This window comes from Rhinatrema bivittatum, chromosome 2 (assembly GCF_901001135.1).
Source record: "Rhinatrema bivittatum chromosome 2, aRhiBiv1.1, whole genome shotgun sequence".
NCBI lineage: Eukaryota > Metazoa > Chordata > Amphibia > Gymnophiona > Rhinatrematidae > Rhinatrema > Rhinatrema bivittatum.
Window position 1 is genome coordinate 306,341,922 of NC_042616.1, and position 19,392 is coordinate 306,361,313.

At 47.0% G+C, this 19,392-nt stretch overlaps 1 protein-coding gene across 2 annotated transcripts in view; it reads right to left on the minus strand.

Moving 5' to 3' along the window:
- Positions 1-19,392, minus strand: part of KIF15 (kinesin family member 15) — a 428,798-nt gene that overhangs the window by 10,849 nt on the left and 398,557 nt on the right. For both annotated transcript variants that reach the window (XM_029589694.1, XM_029589695.1), the window contains 2 exons: positions 14,784-14,949; positions 7,025-7,156 (listed from right to left, as the gene is read on the minus strand). In XM_029589694.1, the coding sequence (XP_029445554.1) occupies positions 7,025-7,156; positions 14,784-14,949 (298 nt within the window). The remainder of the gene's footprint in view (positions 1-7,024; positions 7,157-14,783; positions 14,950-19,392) is intronic.

A 19,392-nucleotide genomic window follows, 5' to 3' on the forward strand; every position in this document is an offset into this window, starting at 1 on the left:
CTTGTTTGGTGTCGAACTGGACTCCTAAGTATTCTAGCGATTGGGAGGGCTGTGGACACTCTTTGTGTTGACCACCCACCCGAGGCTCTCCAGTAGATTTTTGATTCTGTTGGTCGCTTGGTGGCTTTCCTCTGGGGATTTCGCCCTGATCAGCCAATCGTCTAGATACGAGTGTACGAGGATTCCTTCCTTCGTCAGTGTCGCTGCCACTACCACTATGATCTTGGTGATCGTCCGTGGTGCAGTGGCTAACCCGAATGGTAGTGCCCGGAACTGGTAATGACGGTCCAGGATCGTGAAGCATAGGAAACACTGATGCTCTTCATGGATTGGGATTGTCTAGGTAGGCTTCCAACAGATCCAGAGATGTAAGGAACTCTCACAGTTGTATTGCCCTTATTACCCAGCGTAGGGTTTTCATACGGAAGCGAGGAATTTTCAAGGTGGCGTTGACAGACTTGAGGTCCAGGATGGGCCAGAACGTTCCTTCTTTCTTGGGAACGATAAAATAGATGGAATAATGTCCAGTATTTATTTGTTGTGTGGGTACCGGTGTTATAGCCTCTAAGGCTAGTAATCTGGTCAGTGTAGCTTCCACTGCCATCCTCTTGGAAGGGTCGTGGCAGGGGGATTCCACAAACTTGTCCGGAGGGAGGTGGTGGAAATCCAGGTAATATCCCTCTCGAATGATGGCTAGGACTTACTTGTCTGAAGTTATCTCAAACCATCTTTGGTAGAATAGGGCAAGTCTGCCCCTTATGGCTTCTTCCTTTGGATGGGTCGGCTGATTTTCATTGTGGGGTGCTCCCCTTTGGTTGTGCTTGTTCCGAAAGGACTGACTCCTGCCTGCGGGGCGAGCCTCTTGATATGTGCTTCTGTATGGGTTGAAGCGCTGTGATCCTCTGCCCCTGGAAAATCGGGGGAAGGGTCGCTGGTTTTTCCTATTCCTGTCCTCCGGTAGCTGCGGTAGTGGAGATTCGCCCCATTTGTTGGCTAGTTTCTCTAGTTCGTTTCCGAACAGGAGGGTTCCCTTGAAGGGCATCCTTGTGAGTCTTGTTTTGGAAGATGCGTCGGCCAGCCAGTTTCGGAGCCAGAATTGTCTTCTGGCTGCCACTGCTGATGACACTCCTTTAGCTGCGGTGCGTACCAGATCAGAGTGGCATCCGCAAGGAATGATACTGCTGGTTCCAGGACTTCCCCAGGAGTGTTGTTCCTGGTCTGTGATAAGCAGGCGCGTGTCACTACGGCACAACAGGCCGCTATCTGTAGAGACATAGCGGAGACGTCAAAAGACTGTTTGAGGATGGATTCCAGATGTCTGTCTTGAGTATCTTTGAGTGCTGCTCCTCCCTCAACTGGGATAGTAGTGCGCTTCGAGACTGTGCAGACCATGGCATCCACTTTCGGACATGCCAGGAGATCTTTGGCGGCTGGGTCCAGAGGGTACATGGCTGCCAGGGTACGCCCCCCTTTGAACGTAGTCTCCGGGGCATCCCATTCCAGGTCAATTAGCTCCTGGACGGCTTGTCCCTCTAGTAGGGGATTCGTCTTAGGTTCCCCCGAGGCACTTGTGCCTGGGATAGTGAGCTCTTACAAGCTGTGTGTGACCAGGTCTGGGAGCTCCCCCTTGGTAAAGAAGCACCTCATGGTTCGGTGGGGCTTTGTCCCCTGGAGGGAGCTCCCCTTCCTCCAGTGATTCTGATTCCTCATCTGAGTTGTCCGTGTCCCCGAAGGTGGGGCTTCTGGGCTATGGAATCACTTCCCTGGGCATAGAGGGTCCTGGGATGTTGAGGTCCTCTGGTAGAGGTTGTGGCCATATTATCGGAGGCCCCGGCTGCATGTGGACAAAAGTATGCAGGCCTTTGAAGAATTCCACCCAGGAGATAGAGGCTGGGTCTAAATTAAGGGGCGCTGCATCCCTCGGGAGCCCCGTTTGAGGGAGGGTCCCGCTGGGAGACACCAGGTCTGGCGTAATGTTCGAGAAGCTGGAACCAGGTACCGGCTGGGGATGGCCATGGGCTGGATCTCCCAGGGCCTCCTCATGTTGTGCAGCTCTAATATGGCATGCTGGGCAAAGGCCCTGAGCCTTGAGCTTCTTTTCCGGTGGTGCCATGGCTTATGCACGTAAATTACAGGGCCTGGTGGCTTAGTTATGCACTCCTATGCGCCGAAGTTGTGCGCGTAACCTTGGTACGCGCTCAGGGAGATGTGCGCACAGATCGAAGTTATGCGCCCGGTACAGTAAGTGTGTGGCTATGTGCGTCGCTTGTGTGCACGGTACTTGGGTGCGTGAGGTTGTGTGCACGGCTCGCCTCTGTGCACACGGGTCGGGGTGGCGGACAGAACAGCGAACACATCAAAATGGTGACGGTGACCACGTGGACAATATGGCGACCACCTCGGAGGGTCTCCACGTGGGAGGACCCTCGGATCTCACCGGGGGTCTAGCCCTGCTAGGGCAGATCAACCTGGTGGCACTGGTCCCGGCTGGCGACCTGTGCGACTCCTCGAGTTTCGGAGACCGGAGACATTTAAATAGATTTCCACCTTACCTTGTCTTGGCACTTTCCGGTCTCGTTCCGGGTGGTCTCTGGCTGCGGGGGAAGAGGGAAAATACCTTCACCACCACGCTGGAAGTTGCACCCGCTGCCTCTCAGGCTCACCCGGTGTCGGGGGCTAGGTCCCCGCCGAGAGTCGGCTATCGAACAGAGGCTAACCTCCGAGGAATCGCGGAAATCACCTCTGGAATTCTCAACTGGGGGAGGGACCCAATGGGTGTCACCGCAGGAAAGCGGGGCTCATCTGTAGAGGTAAAATTTTCTTGTTTTGGTTGCTAAATTACTCTAACTCTGTGCTAGCGTGCATAGAGTCCTGAACTGCTATATAGACGGAAAATACTGAAGAGCTGCACTTCCTGCAGGTGTATATGTACTAGGACTGACGTCAGATTGAAATCTGATCCGTCTCCAATTGCTATCAGGAGTACACTATATCCACTGGTCCTGAGTCCATCTGCTACATGCTAGGAAATATTTTTTTTTGGGTTAATTAGTTGATGTTTGTCATGTTAAATGCTGGACTCGGATGGATATAGCTGCCCTTCTATGCCATCCTATTGCTTGAGGTACTTCTATGTGCAGTGCAATAATACAGGGAGAAGGAAGAGATGATGCCCGGGGCAAGTGAGGATAGGGAAGGGAAGAAGATGATAGTGGAGAAGCCATGTTATTATGCCGCGTGAAGAGGGAAAGGAAAAAGTTATGATGCCAAGGGTGAATGGAGAGGAAAGAAAAGGGAGAAGAACGTGATGATGGTGAAGTGGGGTGTCTGCAAGAACGAAGTGGCCCCAGTTCCAAGAGTGCCAGAAACTAAAATGCTTGAACCAGCGCATAACAATCCTGGTAGAATAGAGGTGATTTACAATCATTTCATAAGGCTCAAGCCAACAAATGTAAAAACATTTACTTAATATCACAAAAAAACTGCACCAAGAAAACGTAAGCTAAAAGAGGTAAAGGTCAGCTTTATAAGAAAACTTGCTGACAGAGATATGTGCTATGTATATAGGGCTTTAAAAGTTCCTTTTCTTTTTTTGATTCATTTTCTGCAGTGTTTTTCCTAGGAATGTTGGTTTGTGGAATGCTTTACTCATTTTCAATAGTGTGAGAAAGCAAATAACTAAAAAGCAAATGTTGCTTACCTGTAACAGGTGTTCTCACAGGACAGCAGGATGTTAGTCCTCACATATGGGTGACATCATCAGGATGGAGCCCAATCACGGAAAACTTCTGTCAAAGCTTCCAGAACTTTGACTGGCCCCTACTGGGTATGCCCAGCATGGCACTAACCCTGCAGCCAGCAGGAGTCCCCCTTCAGTCTTCTTTTTTCCGCGCAGCAGTAGCCTCGCGGTAAAGGAGCTCTGAAGAGATTCTTGACAGGAATTTTCCTCACGGAATTACTAAAGGTTAATTTGCCCCACAGGGGTCCCCTCCTCTAACTTTTTTCAGACCGCGCAAGTCCGAAGACTCAAGCCAGGCCTATCTTTTTGCAGAAATGGCAGCTGCAGATACCCTGGAAGCGGTGTTGAAGATATCGTAAGAGGATCTTATTTCATGCTTCCCTGCTTCAAAACCCTTGTGTACCAGGGTTTGAAGCTGTTCCTGGAATTGCTGAGGCAGGGACTCTGCAAAGTTCTGTATCTGCTTGAATAAGACCCTATTATACTGGGTCATATACAGCTGGTAAGAAGTGATCCGAGAGATGAGCAATGATCCCTGGAAGACACGCCGGCCAATGGCATCTAGGAATTTCTGCTCCTTACCTGAGGGGAAGGAAGAGTGGGGTTTTGAGCATCGTGCCCTCTTTTGGGCAGACTCAACCAACCACAGATTGGTGATCCAGCTGAGTTTTCTGGAACCCTGGGGCTGACTGGACCAAGTAAGTGGTATCTGCCTTTTGGTTGACTGGAGCTACCAAACCAGGGTGTTCCCAGTTCTTTTTGAGAAGATCCAAAAGAACCTGATGAATAGGGATGGAGGTTATTTTCTTGGGAGCATCCAGGAATTGTAACAGCTCCATCATTTGGTGCCTATCATCTTGCTCAGTCTGAAATTGGAAGGGAACCAACTCAGACATTTCCTTCACAAAATTTATGAAGGACGACACTTCCTGCTTTCAGTAGATGGTAAATCATTGGTGTCTTTTGATGATTCGTCAGTCCAGGTGTCATAGGGATCAGCACCTGTCCCTCTAGGAACCTGAGAAAGACGGGACGATGGTATTCCTGAAGGTCCTGGTCTAGGCTCTGAAGGCATCAAGGGAAGTACTGGAGGCACCGATGAAGGCATCGAGGGCACCGGTGCAGGCATCGATGGATGGATTGGTGGCGTGATGGCCGGATCAGCAACGATGGTTGAGGCATCGGCAGGACTCCCGATGGAGGAATAGGGAACGGTGTTTCTCCTCCTGATGAAAGAGTAAGTGGATAAGGCATTGGAGCAATCGGTGATCCGGGATCCATCAGTGGAAAAGTGGCTATAAGCGCTTCCATCTTCGAAAGCAGCGGTGTCAATGCTACCGGAATGGGATCGGTGGTCGGTTCCACAATTGGCACCGGTTTCAGTGCCGGGGGAACTTGGAATCTGTGCATCGCCTTATCGATGGCCTCCTGAACCATCCGGTCTAGCTCTTCACGGAGACCTGGAGCAAGCAGACCCGGCTCCGGAAGGGGAGAAGGAGACAGAGGCATAGCCGGAGGGACCACCGTTAAAGGCGGAGTCGCGGCTCCCGATACCCGTTCAGGTCAGGGTTGCCTCGGTGACCCGGTCCCAGAAAGGGCTGATGCCTTTTCTGGACGGGGTTTCTTTGATGGCAGCTCGGACGATGGCGAAGTCGATGATTTTCCTTCATCGATAGAGAGAAATATAGACACCGAAAGCCTCGGACTATGATCCCCTCGGTCCTGAGGGGGAGTAGAGGTAGTCGATGGCTGGGAAGTTGTCGACGGATGGTCACTGGCCGGTGCCCGATGCTGGCGCGAAGTGGACGGCGCCGGTTAAGACGATGTTGATGCAATAGACTGCGGAGTTTGGGAACGAAAGAGAAGTTCCATTTTCTCCATTCTGGTTTTGCGACCTTTTGGTGTCATTAAGGCACATTTGGTGCAAGTCAGGACATCATGCTCGCACCCAAGGCACATTACACAGACTTTATGAAGGTCTGTTATGGACATGGTGCGAGTACCGTCCGGGCACCGATGGAACCCCGACATCATGGCCTTTGAAAAATTGAGCCGTGGTGCGGTCGACGGCCAGTAGGCTGCAAGGGCCAAACTAGACGGGAATCGACCGAAAACGGGTAAAGTCTTACCGGAGTACCGCCGAATCAAAGATTTGAGAGGGGGACCCCTGTGGGGTATGAAAGTTTTTAGTAATTCCGTGAGGAAAATTCCTGTCAGGAATCTCCGTGGAGCTCCATAACCCACTGCTGTGTGGAAAAGAGAAGACTGAAGGGGGACCCCTGCTGGCTGCAGGTTTAGTGCCATGCTGGGCATGCCCAGTAGGTGCCAGTCAAAGTTCTAGAAACTCTGACAAAAGTGTTCCGTGATTGGGCTCCATCCTGTGATGTCACCCATATGTGAGGACTACCATCCTGCTTGTTCTGTGAGAAATAATGAACCAAAGAAGTCAAGAAGAAAATGAAGAACAGGAGTATAGTAGAGTGAGTGATGAAAATGGAGAATGTGACTAACAGAATCTGGTCAGGAAAAGGAAGTTTGTGTGAAAACAGAAAAAATTCTGGGGAGGGGGGATGCATGTAAATAGGAAATTGGCTATAGAGAAGTTGAAGAGGTTAGGAAGCAGCATGGAAAACAGGATAGCATTATGGGAAGTACATGGAAGAGGAGAAAAGTGTAATTAAAGACAGTGGGGTAGAAAATGAGGGGGAGGAACAGATCAGAGATAAAAAGATTAAGAGGAAGAGACTGGGATATAAACCAGAAGATTTTGATAAATAAAATTGTTTGGATCATGGACGAAAGATCATAGAAAAACATTTGTGGAAAATTTAGTAATCAAAACTAGATGGTGCCATATGATTTCAATAATATAAAACTAGGCATCATTTTTTGTTATTTCGAATGCCAAGTGACAGACAGGGGAATGAAATGATGAAAAGCAACAGGAAGATTACCTGTGATCTCCTTCCCCATCTTTTACATGCTCACATTGTGCAGTTTTGCTATGCATAACTTCCCTTTCTCCTTAAAGAGTAGCAACTGGATGTATTTTACGATATTTTATATTACAATTAAAACTACAAATTCTGTTGGGCAACAAACTTAGTATGAAGTAATTTGCTAGCACAACAGAATTACTACTGGACTGTTTAGCAAAGAATCAGTCTGACTCAACAGTCTATGCCACAACAGTGCTTCACAATCTGTAAAATCTTTACATCAACAAACTATACTCTAAACACACATTTAAAATACTCTGGCATAAAAAACAGTTAATGGATATACCTCAGTAAGCCTGGCATTTTCCTTCTTAAGTTTCACAAGATATTGAATTTTCTGGTTTAGGTTTTGGTGACCAACCAGTTTCCCATTTTCTTCAGCTAGATATTCAACTTGCTTTCTTAGCAATGTCAATTCCTGTAAAGGAAAATTTAGGAAATAATTTTTTTTTATATGCAATGTACATGAACAAGATCTACTGATATGAAGATGAAGTGCAGAATAATTTGTTTACAGAGGAGCTGATGAGCCTGCTCTGTGCTGGGTCACTCCATGAAGGTTGCAATACATTGTGGATTTGAGAGGTTGATAGAACCAAAAGTTGGTTACCTGTAGCAACTGTTCTCCTAGGACAACAGGATGCAAGTCCTCATAGCTGAGTGATGTCATCTGACAGAGCCTGAGTAAGTGAAGTTACACATTCTTGCTTCTAAAAGCTTTGGCATGCTCCACTGAGTATGTGTGTGCCATACCACATCACAGACATCATGCGGGACCCCCTTCAGTTCTTAATATACTGAACACAGAGACTAACTCCAAGGGGAGAGGGTAGGTTGTGCAATGACACAGTCTGTTGTCCTTAGAGAACACTTGTTAAAGGTAAGCAACGTTTGCTTTCTTCAAAGACAAGCAGGATGTGAAGTCCTCACAGCTTGGGAATCCCTAGGTAAAAGAAGTCCTTGCAGAAAAGAAGGAAATACAGCCCAAAATGCCAATAGACAAAACCATATGTGGTGGCAACTAGCTTATTTATCTCCCCAGCACCCTGGAAACAATGGGTGCTGGGGAGATAGAACTGGAATCTAAACCTCAAACAGACCTCACAGGACTGACTGACTGACCAAATCTACCCTTGTGCTGGGAGTCTTTATTCAAACAATGAGATAGAATGTGTGAAGTTGATGTCATTGCTTTGCAAACCTCTTGCATGTAGAACGATTTCAAGTAGGTTACAGATGTTGCCACAGCTATATGAGCCTGACATACTCAGAGTCAAACCTGACTGGGCATAACAGACAGAGATGCTATCTTCTATTCAATTAGAAAGGATATGCTTGGCAAAAGAAATTCCAGGCTTGTTGGGGTCAAAAACATCTGAGTGGACTATTTTATATTTTTTTAAGAGCTTCAATCTGCTCCACATAGAAAGCGAAGGCCCCTTTTGCAATCTAGACTGTATAAAGATTGTTCAACTTTATCAATGTAGCCTGGGGAAAAATGTTGATAGGTTGACAGACTAGTTAAGGTGGAAGTCTGACACTACCTTAGACAGGAACTTAGGGTGTGCATGCAGAACTATTCTATTATCAAAAAAATATAAATTCACTAGGTGAATCCCAAAGTAGTTGGAAGAAAGAGTATTTAGATGGCGTACTCACTGTTAAATCGGCTATTTTCTTTTTAAAATCATATTTTCCTTAATCCTACTGCCACAATCACCCTTGATCTCCCGGTATTTCCTTTTGTTATATTAATTCAATGTACACAATCCAGGTAACATTTAAAATTTGTTTCTTGTAAGTATTCACATAGCTGAAAGAAAGTGTATTATTTTCCTGTGTAACCTGGATAATATGTGAAAACATTGAAATTTCTTGTTTGTTTAAACAAAAATCAATAAAGATATAAATTAAAAAATATATAAATTAGTACAAGGCAGAGAGGTCATTAGGCCTGGACCTCACTGACTGTGTGTCAAACTATCACATTCGGGCTGATTCAGTAAAGTCTGCGGGAGAGCGGACTGTGCCTGTGCGCGCAATTCTGTATTTAAATTAGGTGGTGCAGTAGAAACGGGCAAAAGGAGGTGCCAGGGACACTAGTGTGTCCCTGGCGCCTCCTTTTGACTCGGAGCGGTGGCTGTCAGCGGGTTTGACAGCTGACGCTCAATTTTGCCGGCGTCGTTTCTTGAGCCTGCTGACAGCCACGGGCTCAGAAACCGGACGCCGGCAAAACTGAGCATCCGGTTTTCGGCCCGACAGCCGCCGGCCCATTTAAAATTTTTTTTTCTTTTTTTTCTTCACTCTTCGGGACCTCCGACTTAATATTGCCATGATATTAAGTCGGAGGGTGCACAGAAAAGCAGTTTTTACTGCTTTTCTGGTGCCGGAAGAAATTAGCGCCTACCTTTGGGTTGGCGCTAATTTCTGAAAGTAAAATGTGCGGCTTGGCTGCACATTTTACTTTCTGTATCCCGCCGCATACCTAATAGGGCCATCAACATGCATTTGCATGTTGAGGGCGCTATTAGGTGCCGTGGGTTGGACGCGCATTTTCCGCCCCTTACTGAATAAGGGGGTAAGGAAAAACACGCGTCCAAGGGCAGGTTAACAGTGCGCTCCAGAGCGCACTGTACTGTATCGGCCTGAAAGTCAGGTACATCAGCTTACAGGATACTAACTGGCTCAAAAGAGAGCTTTCATCAGTTGGGTCGAGTACAGGTTGAAATCACAAGACACAATTAGGGAGAGGAGGCTTCAACTAAAGCAATGCCTGCATGAGTCTGACAACTGAAGGCTGTATAGAGACAGGTTTATTTTTTATATGGTGGGGATAAAACACTAATTGCACTTAGATGAACCTTAATGAAGTCAATCTTCAGACCAGCCTCTGAAATATGTAGAAGGTATACAAGCAGTTTTTGTGAGCAACAGTAGAAAAGTTCTAGGGATTTTCCCCTTGTGTCAGGAGATAACCTCCCCTCTCCATTGTAATTGCTTGCAAATCATCCTCTACTGCAAGCTTGGTCTTGCTGATTCTGGCAGCATTAAATGCCTCAAATAGTCATGCAACTGGGGATTCCACCTGGAAAGCATGGCCCTTTGAAGAAGAAGCATGTGCATTCTTGCCTACAGCACTAAGTCCAAAGGTGCTGCTGTTGAGCTGAGAACCTGGGAGGTAGGACCATACCATGGGATTCCTGGCCCGTTAGACAAACCTGTCCTATCGTCTATCGAAAGGAGCTCCCATATACTTCACTGTTTGCAACGGTTAAAGATTGCTCTTGGGAAAATTGAAAATCTATCCTATCTCCTGCAACAACTGTATCACCTACTGAGTGGCTGATACACTCTTATGGTATGATTTTGCTCTTATCAACCAGTTGTCCAGATAAGGGTGCACTAAAATCTCTCTTGCACAGCTTTGTGGCTACCACCACCACCTTCAAAAAGGTTCTGGAAGTGGTTGCCAATCCAAAGGGCTGTGCCTGAAACTGAAAATGTGGACCCAGCACTGCAAAATCACAGGACATGATGATCCTTCTGTATCAGAATGCAACAAGCCTCCAAATCCAGAGAAGGTAGAAATTCTCTTTTCTACTTTGCCATAATCACCAGTTGCAGGGTTTCCATCCTGAAGTAAACCACCTTCAAGAAGTCACTGACTTGCTTCTGATCTAAAATAGGGTGAAAGGACCCTGACTTTTTCAAGACCATGAAATAAATGGAGTAGTAGCCCAATCCTTCCTGGTTCTTTGGCACTTGGAGTACCACGCTTAAGGTGAGAAGTCTGCAGAGTAGAATTTGCTGCTTCTTTTTGGCCAAAAAAGTGGAAACAAAGCATCGGAAACTGGTTAAGCAAACTCCAAAGCATATCCACTCTTTACAATTTCCAGAACCCTCTGGTCCATCATAATTTGGGTCCACCTCTAATAAAACAGAGACAGATCACTGCCTATCTCTGGTACCAGAAATAGGGCCCCCCCCCTAAACTCTCATAGAACCTGGAGCCTGCTGCTCAGTCACTTCTTTTCTTCGAATGAAAGAAGAATAACCCCTAGAGGAGCCACCTCGTCCGCGGGGCATATACCTCCTCTGTCCCCGGAAGTGAGGACGGGAGGGCGTAAAGGATCGAGATTGTTTCGGATGGTCCTCCGGAAACTTATGAACCTTATTTTCCCCCACAGAGTCAATAAGCTTCTCAAGGCCCTCTCCAAAAAGCAACTTACCTTTGAAAGGCAACGTGCCCAGCCATGCCTTGGAGGATGGGTCGGCCGACCAATTGCGCAGCCAGAGGAGCCGTTTAGTGCAGCGGTTCTCAACCGGTGTGTCGCGACACACTAGTGTGTCGCCAAGCACCGGCTGGTGTGTCACGTGCTTCCGGTCTCTCCCGCTGCTCTTTCTTCCCTGCTGCCATTGCCACCGGGCTATCAACACGTTGAAGCCCAGTGGGAACGGCAGCAGTGCTAAAAGAAGCTGTGGTACCCGTGGCTGGCCTTTTCTTCTTCCCGCGCTTGCGCCCCCCCCCCGTGACCCGGAACAGGAAGTGATACGCGGTGCGCGGGAAGGAGAAAGAGCAGTGCCGTGTGATAAAGTAGCAGCGGCGGCTGCAGCATCGGCCCCCGAGCAATTGAAGCAGACGGTAATCGGGAAAGGAGTCAGCAGCATGAGCCTCCCGCGGCAGATGGGATTCTACTTTCTTGGCTTGCGGGGGCTGGAGGAGGAGGCTGCTGCAGCTACCATTTGTGCTCGGGGAGGGGCGGGGAAGAGGAAGTGAGTGAGAGAAAGAAGCAGCCAGCCTGCGTGTGATTGAGAGCATGTGTGTGAGTGAGAGAAACTGGTCAGAGAGCTGATGTATGTGTATATGTGAGAGACAATGAAAGTGACTGCTCAAGGAGATGACTGATGTGTATGTGAGAGTGTGAGACATTAGTCAGGGAGGTGACTGATTGTGTGTGAGAGAGTGAAAAAGCATTGAAGTGAGAAGTCTGGGTATGTGAGAAAGCCTGGGCGTAAGAAGCCTGCTGTTGTGGGGGGGGGGGGGGGGATGTGTGTGAAAGAAAGCATGGGAGTGAAGCCTGATTATGTGAGAGAGAGAGCATGGGAGTGGGAAGCCTTGTGTGTTTGCATGAGAGAGATCAGGTGGCTGGTGTGTGTGTGAGAGAGAGAGAGAGAGAAAGAGAGAGAGAGTGATTATGGGAATGAGAAACCTGTGCATGTGAAGAGTGAGCATGGGAGTGAGAAACCTGGGTGTGTGTGAGACACAGCATGGGAGTGAGAAGCCTGTATATCTGAAAGAACATGGGAGTGGGAAGCCTGTGTGTGTGTATGCATGAGAGAGATCAGGTGACTGGTGTGTGTGTGTGAGAGAAAGAAAGTGATTATGGGAATGAGAAGCCTGTGCATGTGGAGAGAACAAGCATGGGGGTGAGACTGGTGAGTGTGTGTGAGACAGAGAAAGTGATTATGAGAGTGAGAAGCCCGTATATGTAAGTAGAACACGGGAGTGGGAAGCCTGTGTGTGTGTATGGCATGAGAGAAACTTCAGGAAGGTGACTGGTGTATGTGTGTCAAAAACTGTTTGGGAGATGATTGGTGTGTGAGACACAGAAACTGGTCATGGGGGCATGACTGGTATGGTGTGTGTGTGTGTGAGAGACATGGGCATTAAGGAAGAGGACCATGAGTATAGAGCTTAGCCTCTACTGCTGCTTCTGCTGTGTGCTATGGCCTGCATGGAAGAGGAGTAGGAGAGCTGCTAGAGGGGGTAAGTAAAGGTGGCTTTTAAGTTTATTTTTCTTGATTGACTGCCATTTTAATTATTTAATATTATGTGATGTGTCTGCTTTTTTTGAAATATTTTATTGGTGTTTGGAGAATTTGTAATAGTTTTTATGAGTTTTTAATTGTTGGATGTTATTCTGTTCATAGCTGTTTAGAAACATTTATTCTGCTTATTAGTATAGTTTTAAAATTATTTCTGTGTGGGGATCTATAGCTGCTTGCTAGTTCTGTTTTCCTAATAAGAGGTGTATTGGTTTTTAGGGCCTGATTTAATATTTGTAGTGTTGCCTTTTCATAGATAGGGTTGCTCCTGTTTGAGTGTATTCCATAATACATGTGTAACTGTGTACGGATTAGTTTATGTGCATTACTACAGATCCTGGGAGTATGTTAGGTCGGTTCTGTGTCTGTTACCGAGATGAGATATTTTACTAGCATGTAAGAATTTTATCAGTCTTATTTGTTGTGTTTTCTCAAGAGGACATGCATTGGTGGTAAACTGCTGTCTTTTCATAAGTAGGGCTATTGAGCCTGGAAGTAGAAGGAGTTTGAGTTGCTGTTACTGAGATGACACCAGAACATCTTTTTTGTAGGGTGAGTTGTATGGGGAATGTCATAATTCTGCTTTACATCCATTATTGTGGGTCAGGGGGGTTCCTGTGGATGCAAACTGTACTTTTACATTTAGCCCTATGATGGTCATGTGTTCAGTGGGTCACGCATGTGAGAACCATCTGTCAGGTGTGTCCCGACAGAAAAAAGGTTGAGAACCACTGGTCTAGTGGATACCTCCGAGACCATCACCTTCGCCTGGACGCGGAGTAGGTCGTAAAGCGCATCAGCCCCATATGCGATGACAGCTTCCAGACGTTCAGTCTGCTCCGCCTCTGCAGACGGGAGGTCCTGGGTGCCGAGTAATTGTTAAACCCACCTGAGAACTGCCCGCTGCATGAGACTGCTACAGATAGTTGCTCGGACCCCCAGGGCCAGGACTTCAAATATATGTTTCAGATGGGCCTCGAGCTTATGGTCCTGTGCGTCCTTCAGAGCTGATCCCACCACAGGGATAGTGGTGTGCTTAGTGACCGCCGAGACCGAGGGGTCCACGGTGGGGATCTTAAACATGTCTAAACATTCCTCCGGGAGAGGGAAAGCACATATCCATAGCCTGCCCCACCCAGAGTCCCGCTTCGGGAGCCTCCCAGTCACACAAGAGAAGCAACTTGTGCATAGGATGAAAAAGAAAAGCGCTTGCTGGAGCCCTGAGTCCCGCCAGGACTGGATCCATATTCTTGGGCAAGGAGGCCATAAGGGTATCTGCAAGGGGCCCCTCCAGCCCCAATTCCTGGAGGAGAAAGGGGATGAGGGACTCCAACTCCTCTCACTGAAACATGCGGAGAACTCTAGGATCGTCCCCCTCCAGGGGCGGGAGGGTGCTCGCCAAATCTGAAGTTGGATGGGGATCCGGAATAACTGGGTCCACCGGGGGGGGGGGGGGGGGGGGGGGTCAGGGATGGGGGCCACCCCCGGAACTACCCGCACCCGAACAGACCACGGAGGTTCTGCGGCCAGGCAAACAGGTAAGGGCATGAAATTTTTGCAGGGGGAGGGGAATTGGCCAGGGGAAGAGTCCTCCTCCTCCTCCTGCAAGCTAGCCAAATAGGATTTATGCAGGAGGACAAATTCTGAGGAAAAACGAGCCTTGGATTTCCGGGGAGGGGGAGGGCCTCGGGGCTCAAATTGGGGGGAAAATTGCGAAATTCTGGCTCCCCAGCCCCAGGCAGCTCTGAATCGGGAGCTGCAGAAATTCCCAAAATGGCCACTGTTCCCAGGCTTTGCAGACCCGGGAACAGCCTGGCCATGCACTGGGGGTTCCATCCCCGGGCTAAATTTGCCTGCCCTGCCGAGGAGGGGCCTTCCTCACCAGGCAGGCCCCTCCATTTAAATTTTAGTTCATTGTACTAAGTGTACATTTCCTCTATAGGTTTCATGTTTTCTTAAATTACATCCAGGAGAGCTATATACAATCTGTCAAACTGTTTTCAGAGCTTTTGCATTATTTGCTTTGACATAAGGCTGTAGCTAAGGTCATAAGAATGCTTTGACTTAGTTTTCTTAAGTCTAAAGGCACAGCTAGATTCATAATTATTACAGTACAATCTAATACTCCTCTTTGTATTGGACTCCCGATGTTTGAATAGTACACTAAAAATGATAAATCAAATGTGGGGAAAAATATATTTCAAGTATGGGTTACCAACCTTTTCACATTTGTCTGTCTCTTCATAGGCTACTTCTAGTTTTGACTTCAGTTCTTCTTTATCTTGTAAGGCTTTATACTCCAAAGCTCTTATTCGTTCTCTTTCTTTGGTCATCTCAATTAATGACTCTTTTGCAATTTGATCGGTGTTTCTCATCCCTGCTAATCTGTCAATTCAAAAGCCGATTTTTAAATATTTAATATTTAGCTGTCATGTGCCTATAAAGATAACCAGATAAACCTTGCCCAATCAACTTTATCAGGATATTCTGCTAAAAACCAAGAATGGGCAATAGTGATACTCAACGTGTAATTAAAAAAATGCTTCAAAGTTCACATTGACTTTTATACCACAGAACTGACTGGGACTAGAAACTAAGGATAAGGAAAAACACTTCCAAAAAGGCACTGAAGTTTAGCTTGCCACTAAAGTGACACTCTGAATAGAAGAGAATAAGTACTGATACAGCTTGTGAAGGCAATAGTAATAAGAACATGTGCATCAGCTCAGAGTAAGTGTCATTCTTAAGAATCTAGTTTGCTTCATATAACCCCATCCCCAATTACAGATTTAACCCTAAAGCAGAGTTGCTTACCTGTAAAAGGTATTCTCAGAGGACAGCAAGATGTCAGACTTCATACATGGGTGACATCATCCAACGGAGCCCAGAACGGAAAACGTATGATAAAGTTTCTAGAACTTTGACAGCCTCTCTGAGCATGCATCATACCACACCATCCACACAGGGTCCCCCTCAGTCTTATAACATAGAATTTAGGATTAAAATAATAAAATAAGAACAAAACCCATGAGGTTGAAACCCAACTCCCAGGTATGGCAGGCAGGTTTCTTGCGGACTGACACCCTGCTGTTCTATGAGAACTCCTGTTACAGGTAAGCAGCCCTACTTTCTCAGAGGACAAGGAGGATGGCAGTCCTCACACATGGGTGAATCTATAGCTACAGGAAACCCTCCAAACAAGAAAGGGGATCAACAAAACAAGTGGCAATGGGTACAAAAAAATAACGATGTTTTGTTGGTAACAAGAGGGAGGCAGCCTAAACAGAAATAATGGGCCCTAGGAGGAAACAGAGTTCTACACCTCAAACAAGTTCCGAAGTACAGACTGGCTAACACTGCTGTTGTGTCAGCCATCCCTATCCAGACAGTAATGAGATGTGAATGAGTGGATGGAACTCTGCATATCTCCTCCATGGGGGTCTACCTGCAAGTAGGCCATCATCTCTGCCACGACTCGAAAGGAGTGAAACTTCACATGGCCTCCAAGATGCAGTCCCTCCTGGGTATAACAGAAGGAGATGCAGTCAGCTAGCCAACTGGAAAGCATCTGCTTGGCAACCACAATCCCCAAATTGTTCTGATCAAACGAAACAAAGTTGGGTGGACTGTCTATGGGCTTCTGTCTGCTCCAGCCTTTAGCAGTCCAAATTGTGCAGGGCTCATTTACTTTGGTGCGAATGGGAGGATGATGGACTGATTAAGATGGAAGTCCGATACTACCTTAGGCAGGAACTTAGGGTGCATGCGCAAGACCACCTTATCATGGAAAAACTTAGTGTAAGATAGATAAGTCACTAAGGCCTGGAGCTCATTGATCCTTCATGTGCTGAAGTGATCAGCACCAAAAATATGACATTCCAGGCCTTGAAAAAAAAATTCAAGGCCCTCAGGTCTAGGATGGGACAAAGTCCAACTGTTTTCTTTAGAATAAGGAAGAACCAGGGTAGAATTCCCACCCTTTGTCCTGGTAGAACAGGCTCGACTGCTGTGGCTGTTAAGAGGAAGGAGAGCTCCATGAGAAGTATATTTTGATGTGCTACCTGTCACTAAAAAGGACTCTGGGGCAATCTGGCAGGGTATTCAAATTTAATTTATAACCTTTGCAGATAATGGCCAGAACCCACTGGTCAGAGGTTACACTGGGCCACCAGTTCATGAATAACCACAGCTTCCCCCTGACCAGAGAGTCCATCCTGGGTTCAGCAGATGTTGCTATGCTCCCTGCAATCCAGTCAAAACCCCATCCCCTAAATTGATTGAGGCGCTGACTGGGGCTTTGGGGTCCTCTGTTGCTTAGGACGGCTATGAGTGGCTGAGTTGGTGGAGGGATAGTATCTCCTCGGCAGAAGAAAAACATCCTCTGATCGGATCTAGAAGTCTTCCCTAGCAGAGGATGTGGACAGCTACTGGAGTGTCACATGGTGGCCCCTCATTTGGGTCAGGTCATCACGCCCTTCACTTTACAACTGAAGAGATTCTCTCCAGTGTATGGAACATCAGTGAGTTGCTCCTGTACTGCCTGATGGAGATCCAGAGCCCACAGCTATGCAAGTCTAAGGGTGCTGATCCCTGCAGCAAAGACCCTCGATGCTGTTTCAAAAACATAGTAGGTTGACTGGATCCCATGTTTTCCACATTCCAGGCCCTTATGCACCAACGACTAGAGGATGTCCTGCTGCCGCTAAGGCAGCTGCTTAGCTACCTGCTGCACCTGCCTTCAGGATGTCCCACTTATACTGGCCAACATAAAGCTGGTAGGCAGCTATGCGAGCAATGAGCATAGCATCCTGAAACTTTTTCCTCCCAAGAGCGTTTATGGCCCTCTGGATCCTTCCCCAGGGCACCAAGGAATGGGTCCGAGTGTGCTTGGCCTTCTTAAGAGCAGATTCGACCACCAACAACTGGTGCAGTAGCTGATGCCTATCGAATCTGAGAGCCTACTGGATGAGATAAATCATGTTTGCCTTCCTGTTAAACTGGAGGAACTGAGAGGTGTTCTCACATCCTCAACATTAACTCCACAAGGATCTCATATACTGGGACTGCCACGATCCCCTTGAGAGGCTCCACGTATCGATCTTCAACTGGCCTCTGCCATCACCCTGACAAACCTCACGAAGGAGAGTTCTTCCGGAGGAGACTTATGATTGGAGACCATCCAATGTGTCGGAAATATTGACTTTATGAAGGCTTTACGAAGGCCTTTATGACTCCCCCAGGAGTCATAAAGGCCTTCGTCCTCACTGTCTTTTGCAGAGGATGGGGCCCTGGGTGATCTGCCTTGGTAAGCAGTATAGGAACAGATTCAACAGGTTTTAGGACCTGGTGTTGCCCCTTTCATCAGGGAAGCTTCATCCTATGAGAAACCATGGATCCACACTGGACTGGCCGAGGGCCCCAATGATGACCCACCGAGCGTTGGTGCTGCTCCGGGTACAGACACTAACATGCCAATGAGTGCATTTAGGGATTCTAGCAGCAGCTCGAGGAGGGATGATGGTGGCCTTGGTGCCCTGATGCCAAGACCCTGCATTGCCTTCTTCACATGCCTCTCTAGCTCCTCTTCAAAGATAACCGATGTCAAGACCAACTGGGATTCAGGAGGTGTGACCAGGTTCTCTTTGGAACTGAGAGAAGGCTTGGTGGTGGGCATCTGGACCAGTGGAGACCATGGTGAACCCCTGAATTGATGGAGGATTGGCAATCCTCACCACAGGGATGCTTCAGAGGCAACACAGCAGAAGCTGATGCATCCTCATGCCCAGCACCGTGCATCGATGGGGAACGATGCAGATGCTTTTTCGGTTTCCCTCAATGCTTGGATCCATCCTTCCTTGGTACAGAGGCCGAAGACGATGAACCAAATGTCTTCGACCAGGGGGGGAAGCAGATGATCCAATTCCAGCTAGCTCCTTGAAACAAATACACAGGGTTATCACTCAGTCAATCACAACATTAACTAACCTGTCTCTTTAAGAAAGAACTGTCCCAAATGGACTAAAACAAGAAGTTATAAAATCGATCTTAAAACACAAATCTGGTAGAATGAACAATTGGGACAACTATCATTCCTAGCAAAAGTTCTTGAGCAAGCAGTGTTAACCCAACTCGATTATCACCTGGAAGATCGAAATATTCCATTCTCAAATCAATATGGATTTAGGAAACATTTCTCCTCTCACTGACTCGGTTCTACACAGGCTAGACACAGACGAATCTTACAGCCTTGTACTAATTGACTTAACAGCCTTTGACACAGTGGACCATAACATACTTTGACATCAGATGAGAAACATTGGTATCGACAGGTTCTCAGTTGGTTCTATTAATTTCTAACAGAATATTCCAGTGTAATACAGGAGTCCCCTTAAGGCTTAGCCTTTTCAGCAAAACTTTTCAATATTTACATGCTCCCTCTATGTAAACTACTAACGAAACTAGGAATATCTTTCTTTTTGTATGCTGACAACTTACAGTTCTACATAGCACTCTCCAAATCATATGAATATACAGCCTTGATACTTTCCAACTATCTGAAAACAATACAGCAAGAACTTTTGCAACTTAATCATTAAACCTAAAGACCGAAATCATCTGGCTAAGTAAAAACACTTCGACCGTTAAACCACCCAACCTGGACCTGGGCAATTTTCAAATAAATCCCTCAGAGCAAGTACGAGGCTTAGGAATACAACTAGATAAGAAACTGACAAAGAAAATGCACATCAGTAGGACATGTTATGCAAGCTGCGTATACATCATCAATTGAAACTACTATTCTCAAACCTAAACTACTGTAACTATTTA